The sequence below is a fragment of the Leguminivora glycinivorella genome, chromosome 14, assembly GCF_023078275.1.
Source record: "Leguminivora glycinivorella isolate SPB_JAAS2020 chromosome 14, LegGlyc_1.1, whole genome shotgun sequence".
Classification (NCBI taxonomy): Eukaryota; Metazoa; Arthropoda; class Insecta; order Lepidoptera; family Tortricidae; genus Leguminivora; species Leguminivora glycinivorella.
In genome coordinates this window covers 19,415,148-19,429,778 of record NC_062984.1, presented here as the reverse complement: position 1 = coordinate 19,429,778, position 14,631 = coordinate 19,415,148, and the positions used below count along the sequence as shown (strand labels likewise).

Here is a 14,631-nt window from a genome sequence, read left to right as displayed (position 1 = left end):
AGTCTTAAAAATCGGATTCCGGCTACCGGGCTTTACCAATAAAATTCTTGAGAATTGCATTGAGTATTTATTTTTGAAAACTTGGAGCTGGTATTATTTTATCTGTCATAACAAAACCTAGTCTCTTCTTAGTAGTTTGTGCTTATGAACGAAGCGGTCCGAAAATAACGAAATAAAATAAAACTACAAGCTTAAATTAACAATAGTGTTGACATCATGACTACTAACGCAGATAAAGTGTACAGCTTTAAAACAGAAAACAAATTCTTAGTCAAGAGCGGTTGCAAAAAGCGCATGTGGAGGTCTTTGAAACAAATCCTTACAGCAGAACGAGCTTTACCATGGCCAAACGATATTGTACTTTGTAAGTATTTTCTACCTGTAACCTACAGTCCTCTAATCTCCTTAGGCTATTTTAACATATCAAAGTTACCATGTTCTAATCATAGATCATGTTTACAGATTATTCAATAAACGCCCCTCCAACATTCAAGCCAACCAAGAAGTACTCAGACATCTCAGGCCTGCCTGCTCCCTACATGGACCGCCATTCTAAACTGTACTACAGCAATGCAGAGGAGTTTGCAACAGTGAGGAGTTTACCTATGGACATAACTGCCGGCTACCTGCAGTTAAGAGGAGCGAACACTATTGTTGGATAAAGAATGAAATAAAAATCTTGTAGAGATGTTATTAAGGCTCCACATTTGAGTCAAAAGTAAAACAAGGAGTTGTATAATATATGGCTTAGAACCTTTGCTGCGCCAATAAGGGTATGAACTTGTAATTAACTATACATCAAAAGAGGTCTTTCAACCCTTGGCCACAGTGAATGTGTAATAAGAATAATGTGTATAAGTATATGAGAAGTAACCTCCATAAATGAGAAATATGTATAAATGTTTTGATACAATGAAAACAGTATAATAAACAATTTACTATTTTATAGACTGTCTGTTTTATTTCTTGAATTTATTTTGGGCACTCTTTGGCATTTCTATGTTTAAACACAAAAACTATCAGCATTCAATAGGAAAATTGTTACCAAACTGTGGGTCAAAAATCTGTAGCCATATTTTCTATAGGTATATATATCAAGTAGTGTATGTGTGTCTGCATACTCTTGACTTGTTTTACGACAAAGTAAATGTAATACATTCCTAGAACGGACTGGTAAAAGTCTAGAAACTAAACATTTTAATGAAAAATATCACAGGAGTAGTTGTATTAGAACTACAGACAGTCAAGCAAATCTTGGCACTAAAATAAGGCGCGAAAGGCAAATTTTCTATGGAAATTGAACCTTCGCTAATATCCTGTAAGCAGGAGCGACATGCGCGGATCCTAGGCTCCCCCCTGGAGCCTAGGCTGGCCATACAAATAGACCACGTGACCCCCCCCCCCCCCCCCCCCCACCCTGGGCACGATTACCACGTGACCCCCCCCCCCCTGGATCCGAAGCTTGAGGAGCGAGATGAGATAATTTTTTCTCGCTCTTACTTACGAGAAAAATACCAAGGTCGCCGTACGGTGCAGTACCTTGTTAGCTACGCTATAAAAAAAATAGCACGTTTTTTTACTAATCCTCGTCTGCTCGTTTGCTGCCTATTTCATAAAAAAAAAAAAAATCCTCAAACAGTCCTATTTTGACAGGCTTTATTGGTTGTCAAACTCAAAGTGACATACGTCAACGTCTTCTACACGTGCGGTATTGGTTGGGGATCAATTTTATTGTGAAAATTCTTAATAAAAATAAAGTATTGAAGTTAACTTATTTAGAGAAATGTCTTCGTCCTTCTTCCTAAAAGGAAAATCAAGGCAAGTCCATAAAAGAAAAGGCGAGAAAATCAAAAAAGTTAAACCAAAAAGGCAAGATGTTCCTAACCTCGAAAACGGCCACGATTCCTCTGGCAGTGATGTAGATTTTAAGAAGTTCTCCGACGCTGAAGAATCTGAAAGCGACCATGAAACAGCGGAACAGAAGAAATTGCGGCTCGCCAAGAAGTATCTAGAAGAAATAGAGAAAGAAGAAGCCAAGCGTGCAGAATTAAAAGAGGTAGACGATGATGCGATTGGGAAACGTTTGCAGAGGGACTACTTAGAACAGAAAGGTAAACTACGTGTGGAAGTAGCGGACAACTATGTGGCTCCTGCTCAGAGTGATATTAGACTGATTCGTGCCAGGGAACATAAGCTTCCTTTGACTTGTGTGTGCGTGAGCAGCGATGGTCAATTCGCCTTTACAGGTAGCAAGTGCGGAACTATAGTCAAGTGGGGGATTAAGGAGAAGCGGAAACTGGGCAGCCTGACATTCAAAACTCATTCCAAGTATATCCATGGATGTGTATCTGCAGTAGTGTTATCCTCAGACACAAAATACCTTGCATCATCAGATGAAACTAAAGATGTGCAAATATGGGACCCTATAACATTGAAACATGTTCATACATTCAGAGGCCATAAAGACAAAGTGACAGGACTTGTGTTTAGGAAAAACACTCATGAATTGTATTCGGCAAGCAAAGACAGGTCTATAAAAATTTGGTCTTTGGATGAAATGGCTTATGTTGAGACTTTATTTGGCCACCAGTCCTCTATTACATCTATTGATGCATTGACAAGAGAAAGAGCAATATCAGCTGGTGGGAGGGATGCATCAGTTAGAATATGGAAAATAGTGGAAGAATCACAGTTAATTTTCAATGGACCAGTAGGTAGCTTGGATGAAGTAAAACTATTAGACGAGGAGCATTTTGTATCAGGAAGTGACAATGGATCCTTGTGCGTTTGGAGTGTGTTGAAAAAGAAACCACTGTGTACTGTCACAGAGGCCCATGGCTCTGAAAACAATGTACCTAGATGGATAACAAGTTTAGCAACATTGTTAAACTCTGATGTATTTGCATCGGGTTCCTATGATAACTTTATTAGATTATGGAAAGTCAGTGACGCATACAGAAAAGTGTCACCTATGTTTAGTATAGAAATCAATGGCTTTGTGAATTCCATGCATTTTACTAGTGATGGGACTCAGTTATATGCTGCTATTGGACAAGAACACAAGTCAGGGAGATGGTTCAAAGTAGGGAGTGCCAAGAATGGTGTGTTAGTTATAAATTTTAATATTAAGTCATAGTATATTGTTAATTATGTAACAATGAATCATTTTATTTTTCAATTTGTAGTTTTAATTTATCAACCTTTCACTAGTACACCCAATACTGTCTAACACTATTATTTTAAAACTTAAGTAGGTTTTAGGCACTGGTCCCACCGCTAGTCGTAGCTAGTAAGCTACGAGCTATCTGCTATAAAAACAAACAAAAGATAAGCACTCCCGTGCAAATAAAAGAGACACGGCGATATTAAAGCCTCCATCACACATAAAGCGTTTTGATAGCGTAGCGTCAGCGGAGCGCAATGATAGCGGTGCGCTGCCGCCAGCAGTTCCGCTCGCAATCCGCGCTCGTTAGTTCCCGCCGGCGTCCGCTGGGCGCAACGCCACACGCTCCGCCTACACGCTATCAAACGCGCATGTGTGGCCGAGCTTTAATAGGTCACCGCTGGGCGAGTAGCTATAAACATCGCCGTGTCTCTTTTATTTACACGGGAGTGATTATCTTTTGTTAGTTTTTATAGCCGATGGCTCATTAATAGTTTACTAGCTCGCGGTGGGACTAGTGCCTTATTCACTGCTCCACAGATTAAACTCAATAGCTAATATCTGTTGTTTGTTTAATTATTTATTTAAAAGATCAAAATGCCAGACTTTAGACAGATTATATCACTGTGCATAATACGGCCATTTTCATCATGAGATAATCAATAAAGTAATGTTGAGCGACCAGGCCTAGCACATGATGGCCGCGGGAGTATGTCGCCGCGAGATAGACTACCTGTCCTTATGTCATTAATACAATTAGACAAAGACGTGTCATCTATCTCGCGGCGACATACTCCGCGGCCATCATGTGCTAGGCCTACTGTAAATGAACAAAGGAGTCAATATTAGGTAAATAGATTATGAATTCATAATACAAAAGGGTTCGATCCATCTGGAGAAACTATTAAATCATATTTGTATTTATTCCATACAAACGTGGACCACCCCTATTATAGCTATTGAATTGGTCTTCCACCCTATTTCTCTGTTAGATTGCGTACCATCTTAGAACACATCATATTTATTATTTTTCACCTCACTAGCTCGGAAACACGTTTTATCCTTTAATGCCAGCGGATAAAAACGAATTTTATCCACTAGTGGGTAAAGTAATTTAACCTTGAATAAAGTCAAATTAACTGCTTTAAAATTGATAAAAGTAGGTGAATCTAGTAATAAAGATGATTTACCACCTGTGGAACTACTGGAAGCAGTGATAAACGCATTTTTTGCGTTGTAGTTTCCTTGCTATAGTGAGGGGAAGTTTTGTGTTACATTCGGGTGCAAATGTATTTTACTTCTCGTGTTAAAAAACTCGCAAGTTCAAGATTCTATTCTCAAACCACTCGCTTCGCTCGTGGTTCAACTATAGAATCCTTTCACTTGCTCGTTTTTCAATTCCACACTCGGCGTTAAAATAGGAATGCAAGGCAATGCAAGGGAATAGGGCAATGTTTTTATTTAAAATCTTAAAAAATGAAATTAATAGCCCAAATCTACTACAAAATATTATGTTTAATGTACCGCATCGTTCCTTACGTCCTCGAAATTCCTCCCTCCGAAAGTCCTCTTTCACCCTTGCTGTTCAACTTGATACTCGAGTACGTCATCCGAAAAGTCGTAGTGTATGACGATGACGGGGGAGTTGAGTTGAACGGCCGACACAAAATAGTAGGATACGCCGACGATCTGGCCTTACTAGGTGAAACTAAAGAGCACGTTCAAAAAAACCGGCCAAGTGCGAGTCGGACTCGCCCACCGAGGGTTCCGTACAAACTTTCTTTCAAACTACCTAGTAAAAATAATCTTATATTTTCATATAACTCTAATGACTTGACTAGAAGACAAAAGTATAGGCACTAATGAGTATTATTGTGTATAGCGCCATCTCCCGGTCAATTTGGTAACTAATTTGCACGACCTGGTTTTTCAGGGATAATTCTTTATAATGTTAACCGATTTAAACAGTTTTTACTTTATTGGACAGAAGATGGTTTACGTAACACCTCGTATTAATTTGAAGTACGATATACAAGTACATATACAAGGGTGGGTAAATTGAAAGTAAAAATCTGAAAAGTTTTTTGTGAATTAAAAAAAAAGTATTCAAAATACAAACACGATTATATTTTTCTTGTAATATATAGCATAAAACCAATGTTTACTAAAATTTTCATAATTTTTCGTTGGTAAACTTCGGAGATAAGGGGGGGGAACGGTATTTTTTTTACATTTTCGTTCAAAATTCTTTTTTTTTCCACAACAAAAAAATTATAAAAAATTGCTTATTTACGTTCAATTTGAGCTCTTTCCAACGATACCCCACTTGACCTAGTAACTTGAATTTTACAGTTTGCCCCCCTTTCATTTTGGCCATTTTCTACAATTAAAATTAATATATTAAAAAAAATTATACTTTCTATTTGTAGAGGTTTACAATGTTCACAACTATTCCAAATTTCAAGTTGATAGCATTAGTAGTCCTCGAGATATTTAGGAATGTGACAGACGGACAGACAGACGGACAGAGTCGCACCATAAGGGTTCCTGTTAGTACCTTTTTGGTACGGAACCCTAAAAACATACATATAAGACATACCTTTGTGTCGATAGATATTTTTCAGTACAGATGGTGTTTTTTACGCACTAGTGCGAGAAGTGGTTCATTATATGCCAGGTCGAAACTTCGGAGGCTCATCTGTACTGAAAAACGTCGTACGATACACGTGCGAAAAGGAAATTCGTAACTCGTGTCGATTTAAAACACTCCCTTCGGTCGTGTTTTAATTTATCGCCACTCGTTTCGAACTTCCTTTTTTACGTACTTGTATCGTAATGTACTATTATTTTAAAGCACATAAAATTCGAATAAAATACACTGCTGACACGGGCCCGCTCACTGCTCAGTTCAGTCTGCGCCCAGCGCTCAGAGACAGTGGACCTACGTTCGATAGTCCGGCGCACCGTGCTCTCGTAAGCGTAAGCAGCTAGATAGTTCTGAGAAGTGCTGTATAGGTACTGCGACTAAACAAATTTTGATCCTGTTGGTGGCAAACAGCCTGATTTTTACACATGCAATTTTATCCAAGAAATTTTACTTGAAATCTGATGAGAGTTTGAATTATTATTATATTTCAGGGCCAGGGGACCGATTTTTGAGTCTCACGCGTTCGAATTCAGAAAATTGTCACTGAAAATACTAAGCAATTCACTGTTTTCAACCGGTATTTTAGTGACAAATCCCATATGTGAGATTCAAAAACCGGCCCCCAGGATGAGGTTCTGGTTTTCATGGTGGAGTCAGGATATAGTCAACAAAACTGCTATTTTACTCATTATAACTCCACTATGTTTGGGCTCATTACATTTGGGCTGATGAGCAGCGTCGATCTCGATGATTTCCAAGCTCACATGATCGAGTCAGGAAATGAATGACAGAACTGCTATTCTATTTATCGTAACTCGACCATGTTTGATCTCATTAGCCGGGCCAATAACACATGTAATTTTTTGCACACAGCTCAGCTCTTTGAAACTGTTTATTTTAAGTTACTTACAATTAGTAGGTACCATATAATAATAATATATTCTTATCTCTTGTAAACTTTACAAAAAAGTTAACACATGAAACCAAAAGAATTGTTACTAGCAATTAAATTCAAAACTATCAAGATCATTCTTGCCTGTGTGTTGCGTTACCGGTGGCTCGCGTACCGAGCGCCAACGCCATCTATCAATGGCTATTTCACGAAATTGATGAACGCTCTAAGGAATAAGGGCTCTTAGTGTAGTGGTTATGCCAGTCGACACTAGATGGCAGCATTAAAAAAACACTGGGTTACACTGTATGACATTTTTTCATTTCATCATTAAGTAAATAGCATTCGTTATAAGTAAATAGTATACGTTAATTCGTCGCTCAGTTTTGCCGTGAAGGACGGACAAATAAATAGACACACACACACTTTCCCGTTTATAATATTAGTATGGATTAAAATAAACATTAAGTTAATAAAAACAAAATGCAGTATTATTGTGTGCTACTTAAAACTTTCCTTGTTAGTTTAAAACCCGGAGTTCTTAAAAAAAAATAAGAAAGTAGAATCTTAGAGAAAGAAATAAGCAGGTAAATAAAATCAAATAATCCATACTGATTAAACTGGAAAGTGTGTGTGTGTCTGTTTGTTTGTCCGTCTTTCAAGAGAAGCCGCGGGCAAAAGCTAGTAGAACATAAAAGAAAAAAAGTAAATAAAAATGCAAAAAGATTGCGTGAGCCGAGATTCGAACTCACGACACTCATGGCGCAAACGATTCCACCTAGAAGTCAAACCCGCTAGACCATTGCACATTGTGAAAGACGGCGAATCTTCTGATTCTAATCACCAAATGCTAGTGCCGAAGTTTCGCGCGATGGAAACGCGATGACCTTGAGCCATCGCCGTCGCATCGCGTCGCGTCGCCCGTCGCTCACGCAAGACAGAGCGTAAACTCATTGTTCCTGCCGGTGAGTAAGGCAGCCAGAGCTCAACGAGGGAGGACCTACGGAACTAATTAGGAGAATAGATTGTCCTTTGAGTCGTCGGCACCCAGGCCCCTTCTAAGTACCTACAGGTTTCAGTGTACAAGTTTCTAATGAGTCGGCAACGCACATGTGCCACTCCTTGAGTGGCAGGCGTCCATAGGTTACAGTGACCGCTTTCCATCAGGCAGACCGTATGCCTGTTTCCCACCTACGTGGTACAAAAAAAACTGTCGTCGAATTCACCTTAAACATTAAAAACTAAGTCAAAATCGATTGATTCGTTCGGGATCTATGATGCCACAGACAGACATGTCAAGCGTCAAACCTTAAATTATTATAAAACACTCCGTCGTTTTTGCGTTGGTGGTTAAAAACAAGAAACTTCCTTCAAAACTATAATAAAACACAACTTTCTATGAAAATTGGTCAAGTGCGAGTCGGATTTCGACATTTCCATACAAACAGGTCATGAGCGCCTGACGAAATGTAATGGCAACGTACATTAAATTTCGTACTTAGATTTCGCGTATATTTCGGAAACGATAAGAGATAGAGCAAAATGGACTTCTGATTTTGGTTGTCGATGGCACAATTTTTTTGTTTTCATATATATACACCTTTTTTTGGACCTATGTGGGCAATATTATGGTCAGTGAAGTTCTAAACGGTCTTAAGCGCCTCTTTTTTAGTAGGAACTTAAGTCATTTTGGAAAATGATTTTTTCTTTTTAACAATTTCTATAACAAACGAAACCGAAATTAATTTCTTTATACCTGTCCAACGCGATTACAACATTTTAAGACGTTTAGTAACTACTTGCAGCGGCAGTGAGTGAAATTCGTAATCTGAGTTTTTTCTCTTAAGTCCGACTTACGCTTGACTGTAGATTTCTAATAGGTTTTCCTGTAATCTACAGGTAGAGGGCTATCCTGTGTATTTTTTTGAAAATTTTACGCTAAGTAATTTCGGAGATAAGGGGGGGGGAATGGTCATTTTTTGCGTATTTTCTTAAATTACTTCTAAATTACCAAAATAAAAAAAATAAAAAAAATATACTTCAAATGCTTATAAAATGCTCTTTCATTTGATATGTAACACAATATAGTTTTAATAACTTTGATTTTTAATTTTCAATGTTACCCCCCAAAAGTGGCCCCAGTGATTAAATTTCATTTAATTAAATTACATGTCCATCTTTGGGCCACAGGTTTACATATGTGTGCCAAATTTCAAGTAAATCGGTCCAGTACTTTCGGAGAAATCGGCTGTGACAGAGGGACAGACAGACACGCGAGTGATCCTATAAGGGTTCCGTTTTTCCTCTTTGAGGTACGGAACCCTAAAAATGGCACAAGCTCTGGATGAGGAGGGTGGAAAAGTGGGGCTTAGAATCAGTCTGGAGAAGACGGAGTATCTACACATGCAAAGACGGAGAATGGTACGACGCCGAGACGGGATAACCATTAACGGGAACTGCTACAAGCGCGTATCATCATTCAAGTACCTCGGTTGCACGATAACTGACACCAACCAGAGAGAAGACGAAATCGACATCCGTATCCAGAATGCCCTAAGATGCTCAGCAGCCCTTCACAAAATATTAACGTCCAAGCTCATCAGCAGAAGAACCAAGATCAGGATTTACAAGACCGTGATAAGGCCGATCTTGGTATATGGATGCGAAGCTTGGACGTTGACCCTGAAGGAGGAGAATAAGCTCTTAGTGGCAGAGCGGAAGATCTTCAGAAAGATTTTAGGCCCTACGAGACGAGAGGATGGCTCTTGGAGAGTCAGGAAGAACTTGGAGGTGGAAGAGCTAGTGGGCGAGCCCAACGTCATCGGCGAGAGTAAAGCTTCTCGTCTGCGATGGCTCGGCCATGTGGAGAGGATGGGAGAGGATCGTGCGGCCAAAAGAGCTCACTTGTGGCGATCTACTGAAAAACGGCCGGTCGGAAGGCCCAGGGACCGATGGATCGACGAGGTCCAGAAAGACCTGCGTGACCTTCAAGTGACTGAGTGGCAGCAGATTGCACAGGATAGGAGCGAATGGCGGAATCTATTGTCGGAGGCCAAGATCCACTTCGGGTCGCTGAGCCATCGCAGTAAGTAAGTGAGTTTCGCACGTACTAATTATTCTAGGCATACTTTTTTCAAACGTGTATCTAAAAATTACAATGAGTATTTCTATGACATCGATCCATTTATGCATTCACTTCCAGCTTTAAAAGGACTTATTAGATCTAAACTTTTGTTGTTAAAGTAAATTTATCATATGTTTTTCTCCTCGCAAAGACGCATTTGCATGTTTTTGATGTAAGGTAACGGACCCAATCATGGACAGTTTAAGAAAAATTTTCGCCTCTTTTTGATATTTCACTCATAAATGTAAAAATTCTAACGCTAAGCGTGTTAAATCTTGAATGTCCAATCCCTCTTTTACATTTCAAGCGTATTGCAGTATGGATACTCCTATTGGTTTCTTCATAGTTAACAAATTAAAAATAGGTGTTTTTTCTCCAATTATGGACGGCAGTTCTCCAGTAATGGATCCCCCATTATGGACAGTGAAATAAGTTTAAAATTTTACTTTTAAAGCCAACTGATACTCAATGAGTCAATATTATATACCATAAATGCAATTAGTTTGAGTTATTTTAACATAGGATTGTTTCTTGTAAATTTTGGTTTTGTAAATTGTTCCTTGTCCATCATAGGAGGTAGGCAGTTTTTCGGTTCCAGTAATGGACACTCGCAAAATAACGCCATTTCTTTATGTCTTTGGAGCAACAAACTAGTATGTTTTATACCTTGTCTCATGCCTAATGCAGGAAGTAAAACGCATTCAAGTTTACACCGAGTATTATTTTTTACATGAACTCAACTCTCTTAGATCCTTCAGAAATAAAACTTTGAAACAGCTCCCTCTAGTTTATAACAGTTTTTAGAAAAATAGCTTATTAAAAGATGTCCATTATGGGGCTATTATCTACCTTATACAGGCCCTCACTACACTAGCTATTAAAAAGGCTATTATCTCCAGGCCCTCTATTTTAGAATCCCGCGCCACGCTGAGGGTTCAATTTGCTCACTCACCGTAAAATATACTACTTTATCCCTTGTGCTACAATACAACTACAACCTCCTGTTGTTAATCCATTTTGAAAAGGTCTTTATCATCAAGTTTACACACATTCATAATTTGTGTCATTAAGTCATTATCCAAGTAAAGAGTAAATAATAGAAAAAAAAGTTAATTTTAGCACAGGATACTACTATACGCTACCTATTATCGGGGGCCATCGAATATGTTTTTTGATTTGTATTTCTTGAAATAAATATATTGTTATTGTTATAATATGAAAAGGGGAATTTTAGTTTTTACAAATAATAACAAAACATCTCGTGTTAACTCTATTTATTTACGACATTTTAACCTACATACAGTATCCAAATCCCAGGTGTCCTGTCGATGTCTTCTCTCTTGCAACTTCAAAAAAATCTTGAATCTAACTCTAAATAAAATCTCGAAAGAAAAATATCGGGTGTACAAAGCTAACTCGCATCGGCGGGGGGCGTAGTCCTGTATATGAAACCTAGACGCATCTGGAAAGTCTGCAAACACAGCAATCAGCGGGAAACTGCCACGTCAGCAGGCCAGCGGCACCTGCTCGCGGCCTGCCAAACAAACGCAAACGTTAGTCCGCGAACACCAGCAGCATCTGTCATCACTAGTTTCTTATTAATAAAGTATGTTTTTAAATTTATCGGGATAAAGGGTGCCGTTTACAAAATTACTAATAATGATAGGGTTTCGAGTACCTACGTTAGACAAGTCTGGTTGGTCAATAATATAAAAGTTTACTCATAACTTTATGAACAGCAACAACAGCAAAACAGCAGTTGTCCGCTCCGCAACCCCCCGCGCCCCACCGCACCCCGCGTCCGCGCCCCCGCTCCGCCCGACGCCTGAGCACACACACACACACATTAATGTTGTATTGACTGCTACACTGCTCGCTGACCGTCAGAACCTTTTGTAAGATTTGCAAAGTGTCAGCTAACAGTGTACGCGATGGTACATTTACATTACAATTAGAATTTCAAGCTAAAATAACATGTCCTTGTGTTCATACTTCTACACTTTCAAAGCAAGATAAAATGTACATATTTTAATTCATTTTCAGCAAAAGATATTTTTTTTGTCAGGCAGTTAAATGACCAATACATGATTTTGAAAAACTGACAATATAGTGCTTTTAACTGTCACAATTTGTAATTAAGTATATTATAATGTGTATGTGATTTGATTTATCAAGTTACGAAAGCATAGTGTATGTGAACTCCTTGCTAGCTTTTGACTAATTTGTTCATGTCAAGGGCATAGTACCTTAGCAGAATTAACAATTTTGAAATTATACAAAAAAAGTGAAATGAAAGGCATTCTGGTTGTTAATTTCTGTTACCACACATCATGAGGGTGTCCCAAAAAGTCCCAATTTAGCCCACAATGCCCATGGGTAGTACATGATCTCCTGGGTAATGATTCTAACCTGAAATATATCTAAGGACCTTTATGGTCACACCTAATTGGTGATTAAATACACAAACTGATGAATTCATATTTTATACATTTCTAATACATTATATTCTCTTAAAACATATATTTTTTGAGAATCACACAACACAATACACAAGCATTTGTGTCAAGGAGTCATTTTTAAAAAGTGTAAAATAATCTTGAACAGAACTTGAGCCTAATACAAAATTAAATCGGGAAATTTGGTATCTGATAAGTTATCAAATTGCTACATAACAGTCTGATAATAGTGATAATGCAAATAATAAAAAAAAGAAGACAAAATCATTAAGAGTTGTTGTTAATCTAAGTTAAGAACTTAAAAGGTAATTTGTTACGTTAAAATTTGCCACTATGTCGGACATAGTTAGGTCTGTGGGGCTAGAGTAAGTGAGAGCTAGTACCTTGGCCGAAGAGTGCACGAGATAGCTGGCACAGCTTCAGCTCTAAACCGGTACTCTCAACCTGAAACAAACAGTTCATCTTAAAAAATCAAGTAGAAGAGATGTAGGAGTACTAAGGGGATAACAATACCCTATTTTATAAAATCCATCAAGTTTATTGTAGTATAGACTAAGATATTTTATGATTAAAAATTTCCTTCAACTGTTTAATTGCTGTTTTTAATGACAACCTTCTTTACAGTTTTCCTTGTACTATCAGTAAATAATCATCTTAGCAGAATGTAAAGTTTGGGTGAATGACAAAACAGAAAGATAGAAGAACATAGACCCCAATGGAAAGAGCTAGAGGAGGCCTTTGCCAAGCGGCACACTGAATTTAGAGATATACTCTAATTCAGAAAAAAGGGGCTACAAATATAGATAGATGAACAGAATCATTATAATTTGGGGAAATACATTACCACCTGCCGCCTCATCTTTTTGTTACCTTGTCTATAATTTGTATGTGACCTTGAAGTAAAATAACAACTTCACAAATAGATGAAGTGTACAATGTATTTATGACCTTGAGGTAATACAACAACTACACAAATGGGTCAAGGCTGCAACAAAGCTTACGGCCTAGCCACGACAATGGTCTGTGTGTGAGACATAGCGATGGGACTTTTCTGCTGCCACTCACCGCTGTCGTGCTTAGACTAATGTCGTGGCCGGCCTGTTAGAGATCACTATATTGGTGATAGACAATCGGATGAAACTTACTCAGCACTTCAATGCCTGGAGCGCGACCTGGAATGGGAGCGGCTGCGGGAACGGCCGCGCGAGCTCTTGGAGTCCGAGCGGCTGCGGCTACGCGAGCGAGAACGGCTGCGCGTGTACGAGCGCTTGCGGGAACGGGAGCGAGAGCGCGAGCGGCGGCGTGAGCGCGACCCAGAGCGAGAACCACTGGAAGAATAACTTGGTTAGCTGGCAGTAGTATAGATGTCACACAGATGTGGCTGCACCCGCTACTCTGGTGAAAAATAGCACTGTGTGCGCAGTGATGACCAGCTCACACACCGGAGTAGTGTGTGGTTCCCTCATCTGATGTGAAGATTGCTTAATATTATTTTAGTATTCGCTGAGTTTATGGTGCAGCTTGACCTAAAGAATTGAATAACATTAATTATAATAGATTCAAATTCATTTCAAATTTTAATAAATTTAAAATATGAAGTACGTAGTTTTAAAATGTTAGTTTTTTATGTCTTTAGACTGACAACATATTTAATTATTTCTTATCTTATGCTAAATATATTAATATATAATTGAAAAATTGTTAGTGAAAGGAAACAAAACTGACAGAACACGGTAGGCTACAACACCATACCTGCGTCTGCGGTCGTACCGGCTTCTGTAGGGTGACGAAGGCCTGCCGTAGCGGGCCATCTGCACTCGAAGCTCCCTCCCGTCCAACATGCGCCCATCGAGCGAGTCCAGCGCCTCTTCTGCATCGCGTCGGTCGTAAAACCTACACAAACAACCAAAGCAAGGTTAACCCAAACGTGGCCATTTTACGCCGGCAAATATCACCAGTAAATATCAAAAATAATACCTGACAAAGGCGAATCCTCTGCTTTCCCTTGTGTAACGATCACGGGGAATATAAATATCGCCTACTTCTCCACACCTTTCGAAAACGCGGCGCAAATCCTCAGGTGTAGTACGGTATGTGAGATTGTCCACTTTCAACGACACCATGCCGTCAATACGCGGCGGAGGTCTTCCGTAACTCATTTTGGTCTTATTTAACGTTCACTTATGAAAAACAAAATAGCTTTCACTGCAGATAACCGCAATTATTACTTTAATAAAATGGCGCCCTGCAAGCACACGACTATGACTCCATTGACAGAAAGATGGCGTCGGTCGGCGGCGGTGCGCATTTGATTTGATGGTCACTGAGTTGCCATGTAATTTATAAAAA

General features: G+C 38.9%; 3 protein-coding genes across 5 annotated transcripts; 2 read left to right on the top strand and 1 right to left on the bottom strand.

Annotated features, from left to right (window-relative positions):
* The first annotated feature begins 113 nt into the window (after window positions 1–113).
* LOC125233250 (INO80 complex subunit C) lies at window positions 114–948 on the top strand. Its single transcript, XM_048139187.1, has 2 exons — window positions 114–364; window positions 463–948. Exons 1-2 carry the CDS (start codon window positions 217–219, stop codon window positions 660–662), a joined length of 348 nt encoding a protein of 115 aa, XP_047995144.1. The 5' UTR covers window positions 114–216; the 3' UTR covers window positions 663–948.
* A 755-nt stretch (window positions 949–1,703) lies between these two features.
* Window positions 1,704–3,178, top strand: LOC125233319 (U3 small nucleolar RNA-interacting protein 2). The gene has a single exon (XM_048139290.1). The coding sequence runs from the start codon at window positions 1,784–1,786 to the stop codon at window positions 3,134–3,136; it is 1,353 nt and encodes a 450-aa protein (XP_047995247.1). The 5' UTR covers window positions 1,704–1,783; the 3' UTR covers window positions 3,137–3,178.
* A 7,907-nt stretch (window positions 3,179–11,085) lies between these two features.
* Window positions 11,086–14,578, bottom strand: LOC125233468 (serine/arginine-rich splicing factor 2). Of its 3 annotated transcripts, XR_007177858.1 has the most exons (5): window positions 14,260–14,578; window positions 14,035–14,175; window positions 13,428–13,610; window positions 12,666–12,726; window positions 11,086–11,651 (listed from the first exon to the last, which is right to left on the bottom strand). XR_007177858.1 is itself a non-coding variant. In XM_048139505.1 (4 exons), the coding sequence occupies exons 1-3, from the start codon at window positions 14,439–14,441 to the stop codon at window positions 13,436–13,438; spliced, it is 498 nt and encodes a 165-aa protein (XP_047995462.1). In that variant the 5' UTR covers window positions 14,442–14,578; the 3' UTR covers window positions 11,086–12,726; window positions 13,428–13,435. The 3 variants fall into 3 exon arrangements, 2 of the variants coding, with proteins under 2 accessions (XP_047995462.1, XP_047995463.1); XM_048139505.1 differs by having other exon boundaries at window positions 11,086–12,726; XM_048139506.1 differs by having other exon boundaries at window positions 11,086–12,726; window positions 14,053–14,175; window positions 14,260–14,575.
* Window positions 14,579–14,631: the final 53 nt, after the last annotated feature.

What these genes read in the sequence shown, in the direction of transcription:
- LOC125233319 (XM_048139290.1), top strand. Translation starts at nt 1,784, where the DNA reads ATGTCTTCGTCCTTCTTCCTAAAAGGAAAATCAAGGCAAGTCCATAAA.
- LOC125233250 (XM_048139187.1), top strand. Translation starts at nt 217, where the DNA reads ATGACTACTAACGCAGATAAAGTGTACAGCTTTAAAACAGAAAACAAA. An exon ending in GCCAAACGATATTGTACTTT is followed by an intron (nt 365 to 462) that starts GTAAGTATTTTC and finishes TCATGTTTACAG; the next exon opens with ATTATTCAATAAACGCCCCT.
- LOC125233468 (XM_048139505.1), bottom strand. Translation starts at nt 14,441, where the DNA reads ATGAGTTACGGAAGACCTCCGCCGCGTATTGACGGCATGGTGTCGTTG. An exon ending in AGAGGATTCGCCTTTGTCAG is followed by an intron (nt 14,176 to 14,259) that starts GTATTATTTTTG and finishes TTGTTTGTGTAG; the next exon opens with GTTTTACGACCGACGCGATG. An exon ending in CGGTACGACCGCAGACGCAG is followed by an intron (nt 13,611 to 14,034) that starts GTATGGTGTTGT and finishes TTATTCTTCCAG; the next exon opens with TGGTTCTCGCTCTGGGTCGC.